Genomic DNA, 24,450 nt, shown 5'->3' with positions numbered 1-24,450 from the left:
AAAGATGCACAAACAGATTTTGGGAGGATTGGGAAGGCCGATCTAGGTAGGATTCTTAGAGTATGTAATTGAAGGTAGTGCTTAAATAGCCACAACACATATATGTATCCAGGATATGCTGTAACTCTCTCAGATTCTTTGTTTTAAGCGACTCCTGGAACACAGACAAGAAGCGTCTTACCTGGGCTAAGATGGAAAAGCCCTGAAGCGTTGCTCAAGTCCAAAAATTATTAAAGTAAATGTAGCATTTAATTTGGAAAATAAGCAGCCACAGTCTGAAGGAAGGGTGGAGATAGAGCTACTTGGACATTTTTCATGTAAAAATATAATATTTTCCAGACTAAAAGTTCTTGTGTTTTAATATTTTTAAGCTAATATTAAGGTATTAATGCAAAACTTTACTATAAATTTAGAGTAAATAATAGTACATTTCTAGAGGGGTACAGCTCTGAATACAGAAGTTGGAAAAAACACGTAGTAATAAAGTTGATTAATGGATTTGATGGATGGATGGATGGATAGATATAACATTTAAATGGAAAAGGAAATAAAGCCTTGACCTACAACTCATCCCTGTATCATTGTTTATATGATTTATAATTAATTGTCAGTACAAAATAAGTCAATATTAGGATAATTTATACAAAGATGGGGAAAATAACCCAGCAACAAATAAAAAAAAGATTTAAGATCCAGTCACCTACAAGTAAAAAACAAAACAACTCTCATCCTCTACACTCAACTACCAATTACCTGGGAGCACCCTAAAAAACTACCGACCCCTGCTCAACAGTTAGAACAAATCATCTGGCAAAAGCAGGATAGACCAGACATCAAGAAACAAACCATTTCTGTCCATTTCTCACCATCTGGCAACTACCTCGGACATTACCATCCCCACTCCCCCCACCAAACAAACACAGACAATAACCTTCCGAAAGCTAAAGTCACTCTCTCCTGACTCACGCTCTTCCTCTTTATCCACTGCAACCTCTAGCTCCCCTCTTCCCTCTGACCTCCCCTATCACTGGTCAATTTTTACAACCACACTCCCTCCTCCTGCCTTAATATGTTAGCCCCTCTTAAAACAGCTACAGTCTCTTTCTCCACCTCAGCCCTATGGTACACCCCTGAACTTCATGAACTCAAAAAAGAATCACCCAAAATGTGAGCGTCTCCATAAAAAAAACAGGTCTCACGGCCCATGCCCAAGCTTACAAACGTTCCGTCAACACTTACAACTCAGCACTCAAATCTGCCCACTCTAAATTCTACGTGGACTTTATCCATTCTAATTCCTCAAACCCTGCACTCTATTTTATACATTTACAAAACTCACCAAACCACAAGATAACATTACCTCTACATTCACAATAGAACACTGCCATAACGTCCTGACATCTTTTCATACAAAAATACAAACCATTCACAGCTCGCTGACATCCACCTCCTCTGCGTCTCCACTGGTGCCTACAGTTTTCTCTCTTACATCCCTCAGCTTCACTTTCCAGCATGATGTGCACTCTTTCTCTCCCCTGTCCCTCTCAGACACTACCAAATATTACATAGACATGAAATTTTCATCCTGTCATTTTGACTCCATTCCATCTCCCCTCCTTAAAACCTGTATTCTCACCCTTGTCCATCTCATAACTCATATCATAAACACTTCCCTTATCGGTTCCCCATTGAAACTTGCCACCATTACACCTCTACTAAAAAAAACTGGCCTCAATCCTGATCACCTTCACAACTTCAGACCCATCTCAAATCTTCTGTTAGCCACAAACATCCTGGAACGCTCAGTTATCTCCCAACTCAACTAACATCTTCACGCCTCCCAACTGTTTGAAACTTTTCAATCTGGATTCTGCACCCACCACAGCACATACACTGCTCTGCTTAGAGTCACCAATGACTTCTTCCTTGTCGCGGACTCTGGTTCCATATCCATCCTTCTTCTTCTTGACCTCTCCGACGCTTTCAATACAATAGAAGACAACATCGTTCTCCACCGTCTTCAGTCCATTGGCATCTCGGGTACAGCACTCCTTTGGTTCATCTCCTACCTCTCCGACCATTGCCATTTTGTTTTTTATTAACAAGATTATGTAGAATAACTCCCTCGCCACTCATGTTGCTCTCCAAGGTTCGGTATTGGGCCCCCTCCTCTTCATTATTCACATGTTACCCCTTGGACAGATTATTTGGCATCACAGACTCTATTTTCACTGTTATGTTGATGACACTCGACTTTACATATCTACAAAATCAGTCACCCCAGTCATTATCTCCAATATCACCTACTGCATCTCAAAAATTAAAACCTGGATGGACTATAATTTTCTAAAACTCAACAGCAACAAAACAGAACTCCTCATCACCAGTCCCAAATCACCCCTCCCCCTCTGTTCAAAACTTCAGGCTTACTTTTGACGGTCACGATGTCTACCCCACCTCCTCCGTTTGTAACCTTGGCGTCATCCTGGACTCTTCCCACTTCCCTCATTTCATACACATATCAGCCATATGACCAAAACGTCTTTCTTCCACCTATGCAACATTGCCCGTCCCTGTACATCCTTCTCCCAGTCTGCAGCTGAAATCTTCATATATGCCTTCATCACCTTCAGACTCAACTACTGCAATAGCCTCCTCTACGGTCCTCCCTCCCCTCATCTCCAAAAATTACAATACATAAAGAACTCTGCCGCCAGCCTACTCACCCGCACCCGGTCTGGAGATCACATCACCCCGGTCCTCCAACAGCTTCACTGGCTTCCTGTCCAATACCGCATGCAGTACAAGCTTCTTCTCCTCACCAACAAGTCCCTTCATAATATGGCCCCTCCAACTATGGGGGATTGAGCCTTCGCTGCCGCTGCCCCCACCCTTTGGAACTCACTGCCCCAAACCATCAGGAACTCATTACAGAACTTAAAATCACATCTCAAAACCCACCAATTTAAACTTGGTTTTCTGTAGTATGTAATTGATCACTTATGTGTTTTTAAATGATTGTGTAAAGGATTTTTGAGTGTTTACAAAAGCGCAACATAAGTTAGATCTATTATTATTATTATTATTATTATTATTATTATTATTATTATTATTATTATTATTATTATTATAAGCCTAAACATCTCCCTAGATCAAAAAGTGAAAGTGAGAGGGTTATCCTTGATCCAGTAAATAATACATTTCTGAGCCAGCAACAATAATTTATTCCATAGTTTACACCGCAAATGCTGTTTCTGCCGAAGGCAAACAAAGAATAAAAGAAAAATCCAGGGACCCTTTTGATCCAGTTCTTAAAATGTTGCTCAGTTCTTCAGATATGGAAGAACCTTTTAATTATTTACATTGCCAGAAATAATGGCAGAAGGCAGCAATATCTTTCTGACATATGATAAATAAAGGGGAGACATGAGGTCTGATCTTATGCAAAACATTAGAAGTTATATTTACACGATGCCCAATTTTGTACTGAGTTTCTCACAAGCAGTTCCAGGTAAAAGTAGACATAACAATACTAATGGATTCTTTCCAGTCATCCCCAATATATTATATTTAGCTCTCCCTCCCATTTCTATATAGTTTTCAGTGTACGGGCACTCTGAGCATACAGTAATGAATCATAAGCGGAAATTCAATGAGTTCTATCTTTTTGTTTCATAAGAGGTTTCTCCAAATCATTATACATAGTTGTTCTTGGAAATTTCAAGTTTGATAGAACAAAATGACAAATCTGGAAAAAGCCAATAAAGTAATCTCTAGGATTACTAAAACGTGACTGCAGTTGTTGAAAATTCGTTAATGTTTTGATACCAGTTGCCAATCATCTGTAACCCACTGTCAAAACACATACCAAAGATACTGGAGCAAAGTCTCAATTAAAAAATAGAAAAAAGATGACAGACGTCATACAAAAGAATAAAGGCAGTAATTCACACAAAGGGAAGTACGACCCAGTATTAAGTTCATATGCAGGACAGTAAATGGGCATAGTTTTCAGAAAGCTGACATTTGTGTAACTTATGTAATGTTCTAAATTAAAAAATATATATCTTTCTGTTTTTGATTAGCTGTAAGCCATGATCATCCACAAAACAATTGAAATATAGCACTTTGTGTGAATCTATGTAGTATAGGAGTTGTACTTGTTTAATTGAATTACATTATCTCTGCCATGATATTCTAATTCAATGAGAACCAGCAATCAGAACACATCATACAGTTTGTTCCGCTACCAGGCCTCTTGAAATGCTCTTTTACATTTAAATTATGAGCTATAAAATATTTTTTTTATATTGGCATTAACAGAATCTGCTAATCTGTATTATATCGAGTGCACCAAATGCATTAATGATAATAATGTAAAGAACACAACAGGTCATGGTTAGGATAACGGCTCGGCAAGGGAAGTCGGGGGGGAAGGGTCTTTAATAACATGTTTTTCAGCTGTTTTGCGTCTCACTCACCCGGGCTGTTCCACTGCTGCTCTTTGTCCATGTTTGACACTTCAAAGGGAGAGAGGAAGGCAAAGTCAGAGAAAGCCGGAGACAAACAGCACAGGAACCAAAGAGGGAAAATTGAAGTGGAGAGAGACACGGTGTCAGAAACTGACAAAAAATATTGAAAATCTAAGCAGGATGTTTTATTCTTAATAAGAATGGGGATTCAAGTGCCCTGCCTGGGCTGAATTATGTGCACAGTATATTTTTGCTGTACCACTGAACAAAGAGTTTGGCATCAGAACAGAGGCACAAAAGAGAAAGAGGAGTTAAAAGTAGACGTGCTTTCATACCTTCACTTTCAATATCATCAACAGCATCATTGACTAGACGTATGACTGTGACTATGGATGCTAGAAGGGAAACACAAAGAAAAACAGAAGAAAAGAAACGTCAGTGCGTCTTCATTATGTGTCGCTGAAATATATAAGAATGCAATTGAGGCCGTAGGAGCAGATGTTGAAAAGACAAGGTGGGGACGTGTTACTCGTTAATACACATACATACACACACACACATATATCTATCTATCTATCTATCTATCTATCTATCTATCTATCTATCTATCTATCTATCTATCTATCTATCTATCTATATACATATCTATATACATATCTATCTATCTATATATATATATATATATATATATATATATATATATATATATATATATATATATATATATATAAATACACACAATTTCTTTCTGAGTGTGTGGGCTTTTGGGTGCTCAATAAGGAAAGCAGCTTGTTTTTAATACAGCTGCTCAGATTAGACAGGAAGGTCAGCATCGACATGGATCCCCTTTCCATAGAACAGAACACCAGCTGGATGCACATCAACGTGGTCATTTCCATGACTCAAACCAGCCTATACATAGCTAATAAAATTAGCAAATAAACATAAATTTACTTTATTGGGATAAAAGACAACAGACACTTGAAGTGTGCAATACAGTTCGGATACAACCCAAGAAACATGTACACTAATCAGATTTTTTTGTATACATTTTAATTTACTGCAATTAGTCAAGTGTTGTTAAAGTCAACCGCCTGCCCCCCAGTACATTTACAATAGGCTTGTGTTAAACAAAATTGGCTCATACAATAAATAGTAATGTTAAATTTGAGATAACACAAGATCTTGTGGTCGTGCATATAAATTCTGAAGCAAAATACCAAATTATTCTACAAGACCTCTTAAATACTACATTGCTACACATAATAAATCCACTCATGCTATATAAAGTTAGCTTATCCAGCTAAAGCAAGTTTAGGAAAATAAAGGTGATGGGTCTCCAAGGGAACACAGACCAGGAACAGTGTAAAATATGTCAGAAGTGGAGCAAGTGAAGGCTGTAGTGCTTCAGATGCAGTTCTGGGTTCTTGTGTGACCTCCTGAATGAGTTGTCAATGTGCTCTTGGAGTAATTGTAGCTGGTCGCAACACCTGAAGGTTCACTACAGTTCCACATTTTCTCTATTAGATGTTGATGGCTACCACTGTGGGTTTAGGATTCCTAACCAATGGAATTGGTTTTGAGATCATTGATGGGCTGATATTAGTGAATGGATTGGTTTCTTAACTGTTTTGTCATTTCTTTAGATCGGGGCATGATGTGTTGCTTTTTGAGATCATTTAGCTCAATTTATACTGCCAGACTGGTTCTTTTTAAGTGATTTCTTGATCGTACACATCTGGCAGTAATAAGGCCTGGGTGCAGCTAGCAAAACCAGATCAAATACATGTGGGTTAGCATAGTTAATTCATAATAGGGCCTTGTTGTTTGGATAGTCTTTTTTTCTGTATTACCAGAATTGTTTTTCAATCATTTAGAAATAATATTTAGTTTTAGTTCCAGTTATCTTAGTGTGGTTCTAAAATTTGTGTCATGATCTGAAACACCACAAACCACAAGCAACCTGTATGGGACAAGTACTTTTTTACAGTATCTCCTACAGTCAATAATGAAACACTGAGAGGCCCAATGTGCTGTCAAGTGGTTTCAGCCATCTATTCCTACCATTGTCATCAACCGACTCAGAGGTGTAGGAACTGAGGGAGCGCTCTTCAGAGGTGGAGTCTGAGAGACATGCCACTTCTTCCTCCACCAGCTCTGGAACATACAATACAAATATAAATCATATAAATCAGAAATTAAATTAGAATCATAGAAATTATATCAAAATCATATGAATTATAATGAAAATTATGTAAAAATATATACTATTGTAACATTTAACTTTCATATCTATGATTAGATAGCACTGGACACATTGAGCTTTAGACTTACATCATTTAGTGAAACAATTCAATCACATTATTTCTAAGTGTATTTGAACCAAGTAATTACAAAAAAAAAAAAAAACTGAGCCTTGTAGATTTAAGAAATCCTCTTTTGAGAACAATGTAAAAAGTGTAGCATGCAGATGTATATTTTTTTATGTGCAGGGTCACTTACTAGCCAACCCCCCCCCCTCTTTTTTTTTTTAGAGCCAACAGATGACTGAGGACCTGATTATGTCAGAAAAATTAAGATCAATGCAGGGAGACATGGAAAAAATCCAGAAAAAATACTCTGAGGTTGAGAAGAAACAGAGGCTGTTTCATAGAAGATGACTATAAGAGATGTATGAAAATAGTCAACGTTTCATATTGATGGGCTCCATCCGAATACCCATAATAATAGCTTCTGGCTCCTGCTTCTAGCTCCTGTTTCTTGACCTTTCATGTGGTCAACAGTATGAACTCTGTCGTGTGCAGGAAGGGAGCTTTAGACTGCTGTGCTGATTGACAGCCTTTAACTCTGACGTCATTACCTGACAGAAACACACATGGATGATGCGGGTCAAATCCGGGCCTACAGCTGTCAGAAAATTAACTACAGAGTATGCAATATCTTCTCTATGGACATTTTTGTTGACTTGCCTAACGGGGCTGCGCTGATATGTTATAACACGCAAAGAATTGTGGGATACCTAAAGGGTTCTTTGTGCAGGTAAGGGACGTCACGGGGTTCCTAGGTAAAACTAGCCGTGGGAGGGAGCATACAGGCTACTTTTCCTACCTCCTTCTTTACTAACTGCACTATGCAGATGGCACTAATCATTTCGACCGTTGACACACTTCTTGCTCTATAAGGGTATTCGGATTGAGCCATGGAAGAACAGTCTGGAAAGAATGGATCTGACTGAGAATGCTCCTTTTGTCTTGAGCGACAGAAAAAAAAAAAAGATTTCCACCTAACTAAAAATCCAATTTCTATGTAGCCAGCTCTGGATGGAAAGCGGGCAGCCTGACATGATCATGCATTCACTTCTGAATACAATTAGATAAACAATTTAATTTGGGTTTGCAGTGCCTGCTTTATCTGTGAGTCTTTTGTTGAGAGAGCTACCTCTGAAATGAAGCATTTTTAGTTTGTGTGCTCATTTTACTGCCATCTGGAACAACGATAGGTATTAAGCTGATATCCAGCATATTTGTTCATCTGTTTCTCTTCAGAGCAAGACTGAAAAAAAAAACATTTCAAAGGGAAGAGATTCCTTAAAATATTAATTAACTGACGGATAAGGTGATGAATCAGGACTGAGAGGAAAGCTTGAGCACCCAAGTTTTGAAAAACGTGGATGCAAAGTAGAGGCCAAAACTCTTTCTTCAAGACCTAAACCTGACATTTTATTTTTGTTGAAGGCGAGTCAACTTAAATTTCATGTGGAGAAATCTACCAGATTCTTTTGGTCACCTTTGACGTGCATGTCGACAGAGGTGCTTTTCAAAGAAACGGATGCTTACAAATCAGCGTGATCCCTGATGCCGCTTTTCTTTGCAGTTATTTAGAAGGCTGTATCTACTCAAAGCCTCGGCTTGCTTCTGAGTGACTGTCTGTCAGACAAGTGTCGAAAGGGCACAGCAGGTACTTGGGTGTTGCAATGAGTTGGCATGTGGCTGTTAAACCTGTCTGCAACACGGTCTGTTGAACCCAGGCAGAGACAGGTACATTGCTCTTCCAGGTGCTCTAATTTCAAAGCAATATAATGCCTGGTTTCACATAATTATTCCAAATGTGGGAGGGATGGGAAAGGCAGAAGCAACGGAACGCAAGGTTCCAAAAACTGATCTTTTTTGCAGACTAAAACTGCATAGAATTAAAAAGTTGCAACTTTGCCTATGTGATTAAAGGAGCAATAAGCAATAATATATTTTAGATAGAAAGAACTAAAAAAATAGTGATTCAATTCAATTCAAAAACACTTTAATAGCCACCAAAGGGAAATTCAATTTTGGTGTAATTCATGGGGATTTTTTCCGCAGGTTTTTGTAGATGGTGATGGGTGCAGGCAAGAAGGATATCTTGTAGCGGTTTGTCTTACAGCGGCTCTGGACAGGCCTCTGACTGAAGACACTGTTGTTGTACAACAGTCTGATGAAGATGATGCTTAGGGTTGTCCATCATTTTCAGCATTTTGTAAAGAATCCTTCTTTGAAAAGTCATCTCTAGAGATTCTAGAAGGGTCCCCAGATCAGAGCCCGCCTAGTTTATCAGATTGTTGAGCTTCTTTAAAGGCAAGGAAAGGCAAATTTATTTGCATAGCACATTTCAGTACAAGGACAAAGCAGAGTGCTTTACACGATTAAAACATAGGAAAATAAAAATAGAGTAAAAGCAAATAAAAAACAGTTGGAATAAAATGTAGAACAATTGAAACAAAATAAATGAATGCACTAATTCCGCTAGAATTCAGTTTGCAGGCAAAGTTACTGAGATTCCCTCGAAGAGATCATATCACATCAGGGCGGGGCTGATAGTAGCCTAAGGTTTAGACCCAGACACTAAGTTGACAGCAAGTTGGGTCTTGAGGTAAAATCACATTGCTTTATTAAAAATATTTTTAACTAGTCTTAAATAGAAGAAATATAGTAAAATAGGTGCTGTGGATCCTTAAGGTCATCATTGTGCCCTTGTTTAATTTGGATTATATGTAGTGTTGAAATTATTTAACCTGTGTGGTTGAATAATATCAATAATACTCGGGAACTGAAGTCTCCATTTTGGGGAGAAAAAAGGAAACGCTCTGCTACATTTCTGCAACCATTTCAAGGCAATCATTAAAACAATGTTTTAATACAACTGGTAACTGTAGTTTTAGAACTGTTTGGTATACACAACAATTGTGTATATTCCTAAAACTGTAACGAATTGTGATTTTTATTCTTTTTTTTTTTTTTGCATTGTAACATACAATCTAAAACTAAGTAAGAAATTTTACTTTTTTTTAGTCTGCAGCTGTTGAAGCTGTCAGTTGAACCCTAAATATTTTTTTTTTTAACTGTATTTAACTGTTATTTTTTTTGTTTATATATATATTTTAAGCCAGTTATGAAAACAAAAAAGAATTTTTTTTTAAAGTCAATGAGATCCTGCATCGTGCATTTCATCTCTATGGCAGATTTTCTCTTCAGAATATTAAAGACTAATCAATCTTTATGCCGTTTAGGGTTTGCCCTTCTATTTACAGCCATGAGGTGAATGATGCCTGGACATCACCCTCAGCTTTCTAGAGCCACGCTATGCATTCATGGTCCACCGTTTATGGAGCTAGTAATGCTCCTTTGGGAATGTGCTCAGTAAGACAGCACCATCAGTCAAAAAGGAATAAGACAGCCAGTGGAGCTGCATCTGTTCTGATTTAGAATAAGAGGATTCTACCAACAATCAGCTTTAGTAAAAAGGTAAATTCTCATTCCCATCCTTTTATGTTGTCTTGGTCCATCATTAGTGTGCCATTGCATAAGTTCCCTTTTGCCAAAGTATGAAACAACAAATAAGTTTTCTTTAATCCACCTACTAACACACGCCTTAGAATGTCCTCTTTACTCAAACTATTTAAGTCCCCTTTAAAGCTCAAATGTAAAAATATAATGAAGTGTCTGGTTCCAAAATTTCACATTTAATTTATCTGCAATAAATGGAATGTTAGCATGATTAATTTATTAGGGAAGATTTGCAACTTGGCTGCTTTTAAACATTCCCATTAATCTTTGCCCTCTCTTTTGTTTACAATAGTTAATAACATTTTAAATTAAAACATGTATTCTCACAAAACCCTAACAGTTTTAGTCCTGATTCCTTTCAACAATAAATATATTTCTCAAAAATTGCTTTCTGTAAGCCGTTATGTAATTACTGGGGTAAAAGTTGTGGCATTTCAACCAAACTGAAACTCAACTTTATGAGTTTATATTCATAAAAAAAATCCTGTTTTTGTCTGCCAAAACCTTAGCAACGTGGGACCCCAATTTATTTTCCAAATGTGAATTAACTGAATTCACTGTATTTATCCACAAAGGAGAATGTTGGAATTATAATGGGTGGACCTTAATTAATTAAAATATTGTTCAAAAGTTAATTCAATTGAGTCATCCAATTCTAAACGTAAAAACTATTCATTAAAAGCAGGGTCAAAATTTTGACATTTTTTTCTTGTAATTTTTCTCAGAAAATTCAAAAAATAAATATGACCAAAATAGGATTTTCAATACTGAAAACTAACAGGATGGCCTGTATAATCATGGGGAAGGCTGAAACTTGACAGTTGTCAAGCAGGCATTCATTAACTCCACAAGAGGTCTCTGCCACGGTAATGGAAAGTTAAGTAGAAAGAAAAGGTGTTATATAATAAGGTACAAAAGGAAAGCAAATAACTGCAGCCTTGAGAGCATTTTGAAGCAAAACAAATTCAAAACTTTTTGGTGATATTCACTGGTTTTAAAGAACCGTCACAAACATATTCAGCACAGGAGGTACACCTGCTGGATTCCTTTATTTTAGCCACTCATAGTTTTACCTGGGCTAAGGAGAAAAACGGACTGAATTATTCTTATGTGGTCAAAGTCCTCTTTTCACATGGAAAAAAAATGCATTTAATTTGGAAATCTGGAACAGAGTCTGGAGGAACAGTGAAAGGCATTGCAAATGGCTTGAGTTTCAGAGTAACGTTTCCAAAGTCTGTGATGATTTGGGAGCCAATGTCATCTACTGCTGTTGCTTCAATGTGTTTTCTAAAGCCCAATGCCAGAGCAGCTGTCTACCAGCAGAGTGGACTACTTCATGATTTGATCTTTTGACAAGCGCTTTGGGGATGCTGATTTCATTTTCCAGCTGAATTTGACAACACTGCCAAAAGTACCTATACCCCTGTACTGGATTGGCCAGCAAATCTGTATGAACAAGAAACCACAGACAATCTGTGAAGTATGATAAAGATGAGAGACACTAGTGCAAACATTATGGAGGTGCTGAGAGCCAGTATTATTGCAAGCTAGGCAATTTTTAACACCTCAGGAGAGCCACAAGCTTTTTGCCTCCTGCCACGCTGCCGTGATGCAGTAAATCATGCAACAGGAGCCTTGACAAATTATGTGATGCTGGATTTTCAGTTCAATTCAGTTTTATATAGTATACAAAAAATGTCTCAATTCACTTGAAAAAAAGTATATTCAATTGAAGCTAACAGACTGTAAGTCAAATAGACCTATATACATTCCAGCTGACCCCAGTTAGCAAACAAGTTCAGTTGAAAGTTTTAAGCCTAGTCTAAAATAGACCGGGTGTCTGCTTCATGGACTAAAACTAAAAGTTGGTTCCACAGGAGAGGACCCTCATAACTAAAAGATCTGCCTCCCGTTCTACCTTTAGAACCTCCAGGACTCACCAGTAGACTTGTGGTCTGAGAGCGAAATGCTCTGTTAGGAACATAACAAACTGTCAGGGTTCCTACAGCATAAGACAAGTTAAATTCAAGACTTTTTAAGGCTTTTTAATGCCACTTGAAATAAAAAGTTAAGACCAACTTCACGATAAACAAGATAAACGTGCGACTTATATACTGTATGTTTTTTTTCCTATTTAAGATGCATTTTTTGACTTATGCAACTTATATTCAGGAGCAATTTATAGTCTGAAAAATATGGTAGTAAAGAGAATTGCCCCTTTACATCTTCTTTTTTTGAAGAAGATGTATCATTTACATAAACAAACTGGAACCTGTAAATAGGATTTCAACCAGCCTAGTGCTGTTGTCTTAATCCCTACAGCATGGTCAAGCCTTTCTAATAGATTATTGTGATCGACTTTATTGAATGCAGCACTGAGCTCTAACAGGACAAGTACTGACACAAGTTCATTATCTGAGGTCGTGAGAATATCTGATCACTTTCACCAGAGCTGTTTCAGTGCTGTGATGAGCTCCAGAACCTGACTCAACATCATCAAACAGATCATTACTGTGTAAATATTCACACACTTGATTAGCAACTATTTTCTCAAAAAATGTATATAACAAAAGAAAGATTAGATGCTGTATAGGTTTGTAATTTACTAAGCCATCTTGAGCAAGAAAAAGTTTAAGTGATGGTTTGATTACCACTATCTTAAAAGCCTTTGGTGCCATTTACTAAGGACAGATTCATCATAACTAAACACTCAGAAAGCTCCACTGAATCAGAAGAGCCCAAACACTGATCATGTTGATCAGTTATGTCCAGTGCTCACTCCGTTAGTGAGAACGAAGCTGAATACCAGTAATTTAAAAATAATATTTGTTATTAGAACAATTTTTATTCATAAAGTATAGTATGAAGTATTTATTGCTGAGAGCTGAGGGAATGGATGGCTAAACAGAACTATGATCCAAAGTGAGAAAATAAGTTTAGGATTATTCTTATTCTTTTCTATTACTAATGAAAAATGTTCTAGCTTGGTGATATATACAGTGCATGGACATACTTTTCAGAAGGCCGACATTCTGTAATAGAAATAATTTTTTATTGGTCTTATGTTGTATTCCGATTTTTGAGAAACTATATTTTCCTGTAAGCCATAATCATAATGTGAACAGGAATACAAACTTGAAACATGTCACTCTGTGTGCAATGAATCTGTTTACATTTTTGGAATCAAATTACTGAAATGAATGAACTTTACCATCCTATTTCAATTGATAGAGATGCACCTGTTTTGTGTATTTCTATCTGTTGAATAATAAGCTGTTCTACAGCTTTAATTATTGTTTGTAGTTTCCGGTCTGTGTGGCATTAACAAGTAACTAAAGAGTTTTAAATAGATTAGTAGCACTTTAGACTAGTCATTAACGCAGTAGTCTGGGTGTTAGTTTGCCATTTATCTCAATCGCATTTTAATTAATAGACCCTGCTGTGTCTGTAGACTATTTGTGCAATTCTTTATTTTCCCTGCATACGCTCAGCAGGGGAATAAACAAATAAAACAACTTATTTCCTATTCTCACAGGATGAAATCAATAATTAATGAGCAGGAAGTTCCAGCTTGAAGCCTTATTATTCAAACAACTGCCCGGACGAAGAATCGAAAAATATCTGACATCCACCTTTGCTCTGAAATACAGACAGATAATTTCATTGACAGAGAACAAACTGAACTGCAGTTCTGTTGACAGGGTTGGCAGCTAAATATCACTCTGAAATGGAACTATCTGACAATGTCTCACTGCTCCCCTTCACGTTCTAGACATCTGAGCTGACAAAAAGCCCTTGAAGCGCGGATGCCATAAAGAAAAAAAAAAATTAGATTGGGGGGAAAGGTTGGGATTGTTTCATACAGACATATTCCAGGGACTTTGATTTTGGACTTTACTTTTATAAGGAAAATTAGGGCAAGAACATAAGGCATCAGTTCTGCCTGATTACTCTGTCCATTCGTACACAAGTGCATGTAAGATGTTAGGGACGTCAGGCAGATCCAATATGACATAATTGGCAATTTGAGGAATGGCACTGAGGGTTAAATTATCATTTATTGCTCCAAGGAAAGCCAACAGAACAGTGAAATGAAGGGAAAGCAAAAAAAAAAAAAAAAAAAATGACGTTTTAAGCACTCTTGCCTACTCAGGGTCGTTTTCTGTGATGTTCTGTGATCAAAAGGCACACATCACTGTGAAATAAGCTCTTGCAGTGAAAATGGTGATGTGGTGGTAGCACAATGAGTTCACGGCTTGTGTACTCTTTTACCTTTTGTGATCGGAAGGCGTGTGTTTATGCGAGTGTGGGCATCTGTGCGTGCAGGATGCCACAGTCTTACCCTGCGGACTGTTATCCCTCTGGGTCCTCTCCAGCTCAAAAGCCCTCTGCCCCCACTCTTCCTCCCTCTCGTCTCTGTGCCTCTCCAGGCCTTTCTCTCTGGTTTCTTTGCCCTCCCATGACACTTTGTGGGCTGGATTGTGCTCTGGGCGATGGGCCGATGCCGAGGGGAGATTGGGTGCCACGCTGCACACTGCAATGCCTCTCCTGTTAGCCATACCCCGGACATTAGACATGTCTGAGAGGAAGGTGCTCATCTGTAGAGACATTATGCAGAAAATACTAAGGAACAGTTTACAGTCACACATGTTTAAGTTAGAATGAGCATAAATAATGTACTTTTTGAATCTGCTTAACGTACATTTTTTTCTCTGCTAAAAAAACATCCTTTTTTTCATGTTTGCCGGTTAGTGAATGACCCCAGTGCAGACAGCACACTTGTGGAACTGAAAAACTTTGATAATAAAATGATGATAACTTACAGGTAACAGGAAGAATTGGTATTGGAATAAAGGATGGGATGTAAAATGAGAAAGTGACAGTTTTATATAGCAGTTTAATGGAAGAATCCAGCAATGAACGATGACAATCAGTGAGCTTATATAATGATGCAAAAGTGGAGAATGACATAGAATTCAGGTCTGTTAATCAGGGATCTATGTGGAGAACTCAGGCTCAGAATAGGGAGCCCACCTAGATCCCTTTGTTTGAGAACTTGGGATCAGGAACATGTGGCAGGTTGTTGTCAAACCCCTCAGAGAACTCAGGATCAGCCACATGAGGCTTAATTGGAGCCGTAAATTGCAAAACAGGATGTGAAGATGGCATTGATAATGATAACAGAGCAGGAGGTGCAGAAGATGATGATGAAGGAGGTGTAGATGACAAGAATGATGACACAGCGGATGATGAAAATGGCACAGATCTGGAAACTGCACTATGCTGCAGACCGCTGACAGATGTTGAAGAAGCAGCAGGAGGTGCTGGAGAAGCCTGGCTATGCAATGAAGAGAGGCTGATGCTTAGGAGCACTGAGGAAGGTCTAGGGCCCTGGTGCTGAGAGGAGGTGGCAGCCTAAGGCTAGAAGCGCGCTCTGACACTCTGAGGTGGCAGCAGCCTGAGGCTACTAGTGGGCTCTGGCGTATTAGGTGGACAAACAGCAGGCTCAGAAGCTGACAGAGGCTGAGTAAGTTGTATGAAACTGCAGCTGTGGATGTAGGGCCCATTGCTGCTGGAAAGCAGAAAAGTGCTGGAGAAGCAGCAGATGATGCTGGGAAAGGAGTGAAGGCGTCAACCAGAACCTCTGAAACAGGAGTGGGGGTTTTGTATTGACACCCTCGTGTCAGTGACAGGGCAGGGAGGAACATCAGTCAGATCCTCCGGGGCAGGAGCGGGAGCATCTAGATGACGAGGCTGCCTGTAGCAAGCAGAGGACTAAACGGCAAGAGACGTCCAGACAGGTGGCGGTGGAGAAGATTGGAGCTGTGACTGAGGTGGTGGTGACTGTTGTAGGATCTACAACCATGCTCCTTGGTAGTTCCACTGAGCTTCCTCCAACAGATCATCCAAGCCCTGAGGAGGATGAAGCAGAATCCATATCTAGCTGATGCACACCATCAGTTGCCGCTATTAAACGCTCCCGGGGTCTACCAGCGTGGGCCACTGTGCTGCAATATACCTGCAGTCAGTGTGTAAATCTATTGCAGCCTTTATCAGAAAAGGAATTTGTTGGGTCCAATTGGTTGGATTCTTCTGTCATGTTTGCTGGTTCTTGACGGACCCGAGTGGAAACAGCAGACTTGTGGAACTGAACAACTTTAATAACAAAATGGAGAGAGCTCACAGGTAAAGCAAGGGGAGCAGTTATTGGTATAAAGGCGGAAATAGAGTGGAGGTAGTAACAGGGGTGTTAATCAAGGGATTATGTGGAACAGCTGAGGCAGAAAGTAAGTAGGGAGACCGAAGAAGACTAATTAACAAAGTTGGAGCTGAACAAAGACACAAAGAAGCTATCTTACCAAAGGGAACTGTCTAACAGCAATTTAACATAAATTACTCAACATGTACAAAGAACAGAACACAAGAATAACTCAAGAGCTGAACACAATACACAACAGGCTAATATGGGAAACCTTAGAGAACATGACAGGGAAAGGATGACAACAGAGACACAATAGAAATCCAAAAACCTAAACGCCTAAGGATGATGACACTTCTATTGAATAGTTTCCATATTTTGCAGCTGTTTAAGATGATAAATTAACCTGCTTTAAAAACTAAATGCCCCAATGTAAAAGAACAAAAAAAAAATAACTTTTTTCTTTTTTATCACAGGTTTTTCAGATCAAAGATTAGACAAAATCAGACTAAATTAACATGTGTATTTTTAAAGGATGATTCTCACCTATTAAGAGAAAGCTATGCAAACCATTCTGGCACTATCTAAAAAATGTAATTGCCTTCTACACCCAATAACTGACTGTGTTACACTTGGCATAACAATTGCATCTGTGTTTTTTTTTTTTTGGTAACTGTCAACCAGTTTGTTTCTTACATAGCTGAGGGGAGATTCTCTCCCACTCTTCTTTGAATTTCCTTCATTAAACCGTTTAGAAGTGTTTAATGAAGTCTAAGTGGGGGGCTACTAAGCACAAACAGCCTGTTTGGTCATGCAACAGCATCTCACGCTAATTTAGGTCTGGATCTTTACTTAGACAATTGAATCACTACATTTTAGTCCATTCAGAGGTCATAACCCTGGACTTGCCAGGGTAATCCTGCTGCAAAAACCCAATGCCCCTGAGCTTAAGGTCACAAACAGAGGAATACCTCTTTTGGATCTGCTTGAACAATCTTTCCTACATGCTACAGAGCCCAGATGTTTATAATCATTTAATGGGCTTTAATATAACAGGATTTATTTGAGGCGAAAGAGTGAACCACAAGCATTTTTGATAAAGTGTAGATGTGAATCTTTTCTCTAGGCTTGATTACCACGACAATGTCTTATAACGCTTATGCTGTAAGGCACCAAATCTACAAATATTATACAACATGGATTGCAATACAACCTTTTTTATTCCTATTAGCCTATTCAGTTATTGTTATACCCCATTGTGTCTAAAAGAACACAGCAGAACCCTTTTCACTCCCTACTACCTACATCATCTACAACACCATCACTCTCAGTCGCTGCCACAATTAGACTTTTCTGTAATTCATCTGTAAAACTGGTGCAACCCTTCTCAGGAACATCATGTTTCTCCTAATAGCTATTTTAATAATACGTTTCCCAGCATATAACATGGAAATTAATTAGAGAAGCATAGCACCATCAAAAGAAGCTGATGGGCCTAAAACTGTCTGTTACAACACAACACGTAATATACTCCCCAGCACATATTCAGTGAAAAAAAAAAAAAAAACATAGAGGCAAGTAAATGAACAGTACAATGCCTCATTTGCAATCTTACAATTAGTTTTTTCAAGTTCTTTTAAAGTTTTGATGTGAAAATTGATTAGTGAATATCTTATATTAATAAAAGGACTTCTACAAAGCCCAAGTGTATGCTTCAACATTGTAACATTTGCAATAATACGTCTACGGCTAAAGCACACCTTTATGTAGCTATTGTCAAGGCCGGCTTGTTGCAGAGGCTCAAACTGATTTTTTAGTGCCTTTGGCATTAACATTTGGCTTAAGGTGTGTTTGTATTGTACATGAAACCAAAACAAGGATGTCCAGAAATCACTTCTGGATCTTGACCCATATGTTAAACCTTATTTAAAACTGTATCATTCTGAGTCCTTGTCACGATCAGACTTATCTGCATGTCTGCTGTAAACCCTGTGTAACCCTTGTCTCAGCCAAATTATTTTTCTCCAGATAAATGTACGGATGAACTAGACGGGCAGTGTATTATGGGAATGATTAGTATCATCAAAACAGTCTCAATGGTCTGTAAGTATAATGTACGAATAGTGACATAATCTAGAACTTTATTTTTTCTCCGGTTTTAGTATAAAAGACAATTTAATGTCAAATGGAACAAAATAATGACAAAGTGAATGCTCTGCAGTCATATTAATTGGCTTGATAAAATTACTGAAATATTGATTAAAGCATTAAAGTGGTAATTCATTTTTCAGTATTTTTTTCAGTTATGTCAAGCTCACATTAAAGGAGTCCCCCAAGGTTGTGTATGAAGCCCTTTTGAAAATTTTTACAATCAAGAATAGTTCTGCAACTAGGGAGCAAATGACCCCATACTTTTTTCAAATGGCTCTAATCTCAGGCTAATTGTAGATAAGCTTAAAACCACCTTTTAGCATCAAGATGTCTCATTGTTTGGCATAAAGGTGGTTCTTAAGGTGAATTAAACAACGTTACACTCAGATTTCAGACTCAAAGTTCCTCCTTGCATGGCTCAAATCTGCTCCCTCTGGACTGATCTGTCTGCTTCCAGCTCCTTTAAGACTATGTGAGGGTTTAAAGTTCTTATAAAGTTATGCTTTTAGCTTGTAACAAGATAATTGTATACAATCTTAGACAAGATGTTAACCTTTGGGGGTTTTCTGGTTAAAAAAGGTAAAATATAGAAATAAGTAAAATAATAAAGGCTCTCTTTCTATTAAATAAAATATTGTAAAAACCTACAACTCTAGAACCAAGGTTGTGTTGTGATATGGAAACAAATAATTTTGACTTAGACATGCCCATATACACTTATGCACACCTGACTGCTTTCACTGGAAGTGGTCCTGTCGGTTCCTGGAGGGACTGAGTGGGCAGTAGGACGCACCATGACCTGGGGAGGACCTCCACTGCAGCCTCCAACCTCACCATAAGTACCCGTGGACGCCTGTGAGCCTGGCACACGCACGGCTTTGAACTCAATCCCCTCGATCCCCATTCCAGTCTTGTGTAGCATGTAGCTTGCTTCTGAGGAAACAGTCGAGATGCCCAGAGCAGCCTGAGTCCCCGGACCTGGGTCAGAGTCTTTCCGGAATTTGATTTTCTTCCTGAAGGCGATGAAGAGTATGAGGAGGAAAATGATGACAAAGGCAAGCACTCCGATGCCTATTAATTCCCCCGGTCCAACATAAGAGAGCGGCTCAGCCTGCAAAACAATAAAAGGAAAAATAATCACTAAAAAAAACATGGACTTCACTTCTCCTATTCAAAGTGTAAGAAACCTACACCATCACTGCCTGCTAGAAGCAGAAAAAGTCAATGGGAAGGATCCACTTCTGGTTATACAACTATCAAGTACATCCAACAACCCATAAACAAAAGGGATGGTTAGACTTAACTATGGCAAAAGTGAAATTAAACTAACCTTTTTTCCTTTAGACTAAGATGTAAATTCAGTTCTGAATGAATAGAATTAATGACAATGATGCAACAAACCTACTTTTTAAGTGCTTTATAGTAATTTTAGGAAAATGCAAATAAACACACTACCGTTCAAAAGTTTGGGGTCACCCAAAAAAATTCATGTTTTCCATGAAAAGTCACACTTATTCACCATCATATGTTGTGAAATGAATAGAAAATGGAGTCAAGACATTGACAAGGTTAGAAATAATGATTTGTATTTGAAATAAGATTTTTTTTTTTTTTACATCAAACTTTGACGTTCGTCAAGAATCCTCCATTTGCAGCAATTCCAGCATTGCAGACCTTTGGCATTCTAGCTGTTAATTTGTTGAGGTAATCTGGAAAAATTGCACCCCAAGCTTCCAGAAGCAGCTCCCACAAGTCTGATTGGTTGGATGGGCACGTATTGCGTACCATACGGTCAAGCTGCTCCCACAACAGCTCAATGGGGTTCAGATCTGGTGACTGTGCTGGCCACTCCATTGCCGATAGAATACCAGCTGCCTGCTTCTGCTCCTAACTAGTTCTTGCACAACTGGAGGTGTGTTTTAGGGTCCTTGTCCTGTGTGTAGGATGAAAATTGCTCAATCAAGCACTGTCCACTGGGTTTATGGCATGGTGTTACAAAATGGGAAGTGATAGTGATAGCCTTCCTTATTCAGAATCCCTTTTACCCTGTACAATCTCCCACCTTACCAGCCACCAAAGCAACCCCCAGCCATCACTACCTCCACCATGCGTAAAGATGGCCGTCAAGGCATTCTTCAGCATATTTTCATTGTTCAGCGTCTCCACAAGCGTTCTTCTTGTGATTCAAAACACCCAAACTTGGATTCATCCGTCCACAACACTTTTTTCCAGTCTTCCTCTGTCAAATGTCTGTGTTCTTTGCCCATCTTAATCTTTTTCTTTTATTGGCCAGTCTCAGATATGGATATCTACAGTGAAGATATCTCAGATATCTTCACTGTAGATGTTGACACTGGTGTTTTGTGGGTACTATTTAAGGAAGATGCCAGTTGGGGACCTGCGAGGCGTCTGTTTCTCAAACTAGAGACTCTAATGTACTTATCTTCTTGCTAATCGTTGTGCAACGCCGGCCCTCCCACTTCTTTTTCTACTCTGGTTAGAGCCTGTTCTGTGCTGTCCTCTGAAGGGTAGTAGTAAGTACACACATTTTGTAGGAAATCTTCAATTTCTTAGCAATTTTGTCGCATGAATAGCCTTCATTTCTAAGAACATAGAATAGACTGTCGAGTTTCAGAGGAAAGTTCTCTTTTTCTGGCCATTTTGAGCGTTTAATTGACCCACCCAAATGTGATGCTCCATTAACTCAATCTGCTCAAAGGAAGGTCAGTTTTGTGTAGCTTCTGTAACGAGCTAAACTGTTTTCAGATGTGTGAACATGATTGCACAAGGGTTTTTCTAATCATCTGCGTGCATCTCACTTCTGATTTATCCTAATGCCAATACTAGTCCTTGGGATGCTGGACAGGAGTTTAAGTCTTCTTAATTAAATTAATTTCCAAAAGTTAAGAAGGCTCACACCCTGTGCTTACAAGGTCTCACAGCTGTCTGTTGCTGTTTGTCAGAATGAAACAATTAAACAAAGCTACTATAATCTTGTTAGGATCACAATTGTTTAAGAAGCAGTTCTTTGAATAATTCAAGAAATTAAGCTTTCTGCAGTAATTACCTTTCCCAAAAGCAAAACAGAATAATTTGTTATCTGAATTTTATTTAACAAACCTTTCAATGTTGTAGCAAGAAAAGTCTCCGACTGACATGTTGCAAACAAGTCGACTAACCAGCCAAGTTCTATCTATTATGACATTGTACTTAGCAAAGGGCATCTAAATTATCAGAAGCAAAATTCTGTTTGCAAAAGGGGTGAATGGGTTATTTGGTGCCAGTTATTAAGGATCTCTGTTGAAAGAACCAGGTCATTATGCAGGGAAGAACCCCTTTTTTCAGGCCTCAGTGTGAGTCAGGACAAAGGGAAAGATGGATGCCGAAAAATGGGTAGCAAGTCTCGTTGAAACCCTTTACTTAAGTTTTACAGATCAGTGTAAATGACTAGTGACTAGTATAAATGTTTACTCCCAATTAAACAAAATAAAAATGTCATGTATTGGCAAAAAAAAGGGGGTCTAGCAGTTGTCTGGATATGAAATTGCTAAAAAAAAAAAAAAGACCCACCCATGAAGAACTTGGTGGTTCCATATTCAGCAAACCTTTTTCTTTGTCACAGTTGACACATAACTACAAATGTTGATGCATTTTATTAGGATTTATTGCGATAACCAGCTGCAGATCTTTTTGGACCAGGCCTAAATTCCCAATATGATCTATGTCTGGACTTTGACTTGACCATTCTAACACATAAATATGCTTTAATTAAACCTATCCATTGAAACTCTGGCTGCATGTTTAATGCCATTGTCGTCTTCTAAGTCGCTTTCCTCCAGGATTTCCTTGCATTTAGCTCCATCTAGCTTCCAATCAATGCTGAACACCATTCAGTGTCCACACAGCATAATGCTTCCACCACCATGTTGCAGTGGTACAACTTTTCTGCTGCACCAACATTTTACGGCTCGGTCAAAAAGTCAAATTTTGCTCTCTTCCATCCCTAAACACTTCTTTCAAATGTCTGTGTGTCCCCTACATGACCTTAAAGGGGACTTCTGTTGAATTTTTCAACAAGGCTTCTTTTGTTGCCATTCTTCCATGCAGGGCAGATTGGTAGATTGCCTGACTAATAGGTTTCATGTTGACACCAGATCTCAGTTGGGAAGAAAATAAATCATGTTGGATACACATACTGATATGGGAGGCGTAATGTGTTTGGGAACAAAAGAATGCCACCATTTGGTGAAAATTAAAATGACCAAGCCACAGAGGCTAAATATGAAGTCACAGAGAAAGCGGGACTGAATATCTGATGCTGCAGGTAGGCCGATGCTGAAATGTCATTGTACCAACAATGGGGCAGCTGCCTCATGAAATGATGGATGATGTCCTGGGGTATATCCTCCCAGATCCTGATCAGGCTATCTCTCAGCTCCTGTACAGTCTGAGGTGCAACCTGGTGGCTTTGGATGGACCTAAAAATGACGTTCCAGAGATCCTCTATTGGATTTTGGTCAAGGAAGTGTGGAGGCCAGTCACTGTGGCCTCCACACTTCCTTGTTAATGATAGATGAAATGGAAGTATATACCCTACAAATGACAATTTTACATCTATTTCAGTCAGGGTAAAGTTTGGTCATTTATACTGTAGTACCATATGTAGATCTTATGACGTGTGCTCAATTCTGATCTGTTGATAAAAATGCACAGCATGTGAAAATGATAGACGATAAATGTACATTTCCTAAGGAGTGCTTCTTTTACATTTTCAGACAGACACGTTTTGTCCAGGAACCAGGAATAGTCCTGTCTTTCAAAATAAAAGACCATTAAGAAAGCTGCATTATAATTTTCTTGAATCTGAGACATGTTATGTAGCCCTTTACAACATCACAGTGCAGTTAGAAAATCAAGTAAAACTGAAGGATAATAGCAACTACTGTGATTGTCTTTGTATGATGCTAGATAAAGTAATGACATACCCAAAATAAAAACGTGTATAAAAAGTAATACAGTTAAACTAAAAATTAAACAGCCATTTTGGAATGATTAATTGCACACTATGTGCTGGAGTCTTCATGTGATTTTTTTTTATTTTGAAATGTAGAGATCAAATTTCATGAAAAGCAATATACAAAACTTTCCTCTAAATCAGCTTATGATAAAAAAATTAAAAAAACTTAGATTGTATAAAAGGCGGTGCGGGGGGGGAATTACTCTTCTGTTGGACCATTTGCAAACCAGTCATTCAGAGCAGTTTTGGAGAGAATGTAAATGAAAGTGGGAAATCTGTATTTCAGGCAAGGTGTTGAACAGGAGGAAAAGGATTACAGAAATTTGTTTGCCTGTAACAGCTCCCAGCAGTTTGATGAGCAGTTTCTAAATAGCATCTGTAATACAAAGACTTGAAACAAACACTGAGTTATTTTTGTTTTAATGAGCTGCTGAATTGAAGTATAACTGTGGAAGAGGTGCAGAAAGTAATCGAAAGTATCAAAATACTTAAAGCCTTGGCTGTTGATAAATTGGCTAATGATGTTCTTAAAAGTCCTAAGTTATTGAAACACTGTTTCAGAGTGGTATCATACCATTAATATGGCATAAAAATATTATTAAGCTGATTCCTAAGTCATCATAGGCTGACCCTAGAGTCCCTCTAATTATAGAGGCTTACGTTTGTTAAGTTCCACTTATAATGTGTTACACTGCTGTGTGGGCCTTGTAACAGGCTTTCTAAATATGCTGAAGTGGATCAATTATGTGATGAGGATAAAGGATTGAGGAAAAATATACTTGCATTGACCACATT

General features: G+C 38.3%; 1 protein-coding gene across 1 annotated transcript in view; it reads right to left on the bottom strand.

Moving 5' to 3' along the window:
• Positions 1-24,450, bottom strand: part of LOC105922684 (protocadherin Fat 3) — a 160,314-nt gene that overhangs the window by 7,732 nt on the left and 128,132 nt on the right. Inside the window, exons 50-53 of the mRNA XM_036143069.1 lie at positions 14,631-14,886; positions 6,537-6,629; positions 4,808-4,867; positions 4,482-4,520 (exon numbers count right to left, since the gene is read on the bottom strand). Of these exons, the coding sequence (XP_035998962.1) occupies positions 4,482-4,520; positions 4,808-4,867; positions 6,537-6,629; positions 14,631-14,886 (448 nt within the window). The remainder of the gene's footprint in view (positions 1-4,481; positions 4,521-4,807; positions 4,868-6,536; positions 6,630-14,630; positions 14,887-24,450) is intronic.

This window comes from Fundulus heteroclitus, chromosome 11, assembly GCF_011125445.2.
Source record: "Fundulus heteroclitus isolate FHET01 chromosome 11, MU-UCD_Fhet_4.1, whole genome shotgun sequence".
Taxonomy (NCBI): Eukaryota; Metazoa; Chordata; class Actinopteri; order Cyprinodontiformes; family Fundulidae; genus Fundulus; species Fundulus heteroclitus.
Note: the sequence above shows the minus strand (reverse complement) of the source record. Positions and strands in the feature narration are given on the sequence as shown.